At 38.8% G+C, this 1823-nt stretch overlaps 1 protein-coding gene across 1 annotated transcript; it reads left to right on the forward strand.

Annotated features, from left to right (window-relative positions):
- Nucleotides 1-271: 271 nt before the first annotated feature.
- On the forward strand, nucleotides 272-1219 carry LOC134376962 (olfactory receptor 1165-like). The gene has a single exon (XM_063095562.1). It carries the CDS (start codon nucleotides 272-274, stop codon nucleotides 1217-1219), a length of 948 nt encoding a protein of 315 aa, XP_062951632.1.
- The last annotated feature ends 604 nt before the right edge of the window (nucleotides 1220-1823 follow it).

The following is a 1823-nucleotide window of genomic DNA, read 5'->3' on the forward strand; positions in this document are numbered from 1 at the left end:
CACTTTATGCTGTAGTCACATTTCTTGTTTTATAGATGAGGAAATGAGTTGCTGATGGGTAAAGGGGACATTCCATGTTCCAATAGTTGGTAGTGGCCAAAGACAGATTCAAATGAGGCAGGTAAAACCCCAAAAAATAAAACATGAGTGCATATTTCGTACATCACTCGGTGGTGATTCTCATGCAGCCATCTGCATTTCCCTCATTCCTACTGTCTCTGTTATGTCCAACTGCTCAGGATGAACTCTCTGATTTCCTCCAACAGGAATGATGATGCTGACTGGGAGAAACGAGAGTGCTGGAGCCACTTTTGTCCTCTTGGGCTTCTCAAATTTCCCACCCTTCAAGGTTGCCCTCTTCTTGCTGTTCTTGGCCATCTACACTGTCACTGTGGTGGGGAACCTGGGGATGATCGGGATCATAAGGGTCAATCCTAAACTTCAGACACCCATGTACTTTTTCCTTAGCCATCTATCCTTTTTGGATTTTTGTTATTCCAGTGTAGTCACACCCAAACTATTAGAAATTTTAGTTGTGGAAGACAGAACTATCTCCTTCAAAGGATGCATGATGCAATTTTTCTTTGCCGTTATGTTTGTGTTTGCAGAAATGTTCATGTTAGCAGCGATGGCCTATGACCGGTTTGTGGCTGTTTGTAACCCCCTGCTCTACACAGTCGCTATGTCTCGTAAGCTCTGTGCTGTCCTTGTAGCTGGAACTTACACATGGGGTGGATTCTGTTCCTCAACACTCACATATTCTCTTTTGAAACTATCCTACTGTGGATCTACCATAAATCACTTTTGCTGTGAGTTTTCTGCCATCCTCTCTGTGTCCTGCTCTGACACACACTTCAGCCAGATGTTGGCATTCGTCATTTCCACATTCAGTGAAGTTTGTAGCCTCCTGATCATCCTCACCTCCTATGTCTTCATAGTTGTCACTATCATCAAGATGCCTTCCAAGGGTGGAATTCGGAAAGCCTTCTCCACCTGTGCCTCCCACCTGACTGCAATCACGATTTTCCACGGGGACATCCTCCTTCTCTACTGTGTGCCCAACTCTAAAAACTCAAAGCTCCTCATTAAAGTAGCTACTGCATTTTACTCCATTGTGATTCCTATGCTAAATCCTCTTATCTACAGTCTTAGAAATAAGGATGTGAAGGAGACTGTCAGGAAGTTAATTCACACCAAAGTGCTTTCTCACTCAGTGTAATCTCACACACGCACACACACAGATACACGCAAACACACGGATCCTAGTTATTTTTTAAAATGTGCTTTATGCATTGAGCTGATAGTTATTAATTTATTTTTCATATAATGGGATAAAATTGATTCAGGGTATTTGATAATTTATTTTTCTTATTCCAGTATAGTCACACCCAAGCTATTAGAAATTTTAGTTGTGGAAAACAGAACTATCTCCTTCAAATTATCATGACACAATTATTAAAATTCACTATGCTTTAACCATCAGCTGTCAGTAAAATAAAAATAATTAAAAAAAGAAAAGGAAAACTCTGTTTATATTCCTCCCAGAATGTAGTCAGCTAAATAATGATCCTTTAAGTATTTCAAATTCTAATCTTCAAAACCTGTAAATATCTTACCCTTGCATGCTGCCCTACTTTTCCACTCACTCTGCCTCTGTCATTGTGAATTATAACAATGATTTAGATATATATTTTTGAATAATAATCTTCTATGTTAGTTCTTCAAAATAAGAAAAGACAGAACATTATTAGCCTTTTACAAATTGCCCATAAACCCTTTTATGTCTTGAATTTTCTCCCCTATTGTTATTTATTTATTTATTT

The sequence above is a fragment of the Cynocephalus volans genome, chromosome 4 (assembly GCF_027409185.1).
Source record: "Cynocephalus volans isolate mCynVol1 chromosome 4, mCynVol1.pri, whole genome shotgun sequence".
Lineage (NCBI taxonomy): Eukaryota > Metazoa > Chordata > Mammalia > Dermoptera > Cynocephalidae > Cynocephalus > Cynocephalus volans.

Coding starts and splice junctions, on each gene's coding strand:
- LOC134376962 (XM_063095562.1), top strand. CDS start 272: ATGATGCTGACTGGGAGAAACGAGAGTGCTGGAGCCACTTTTGTCCTC.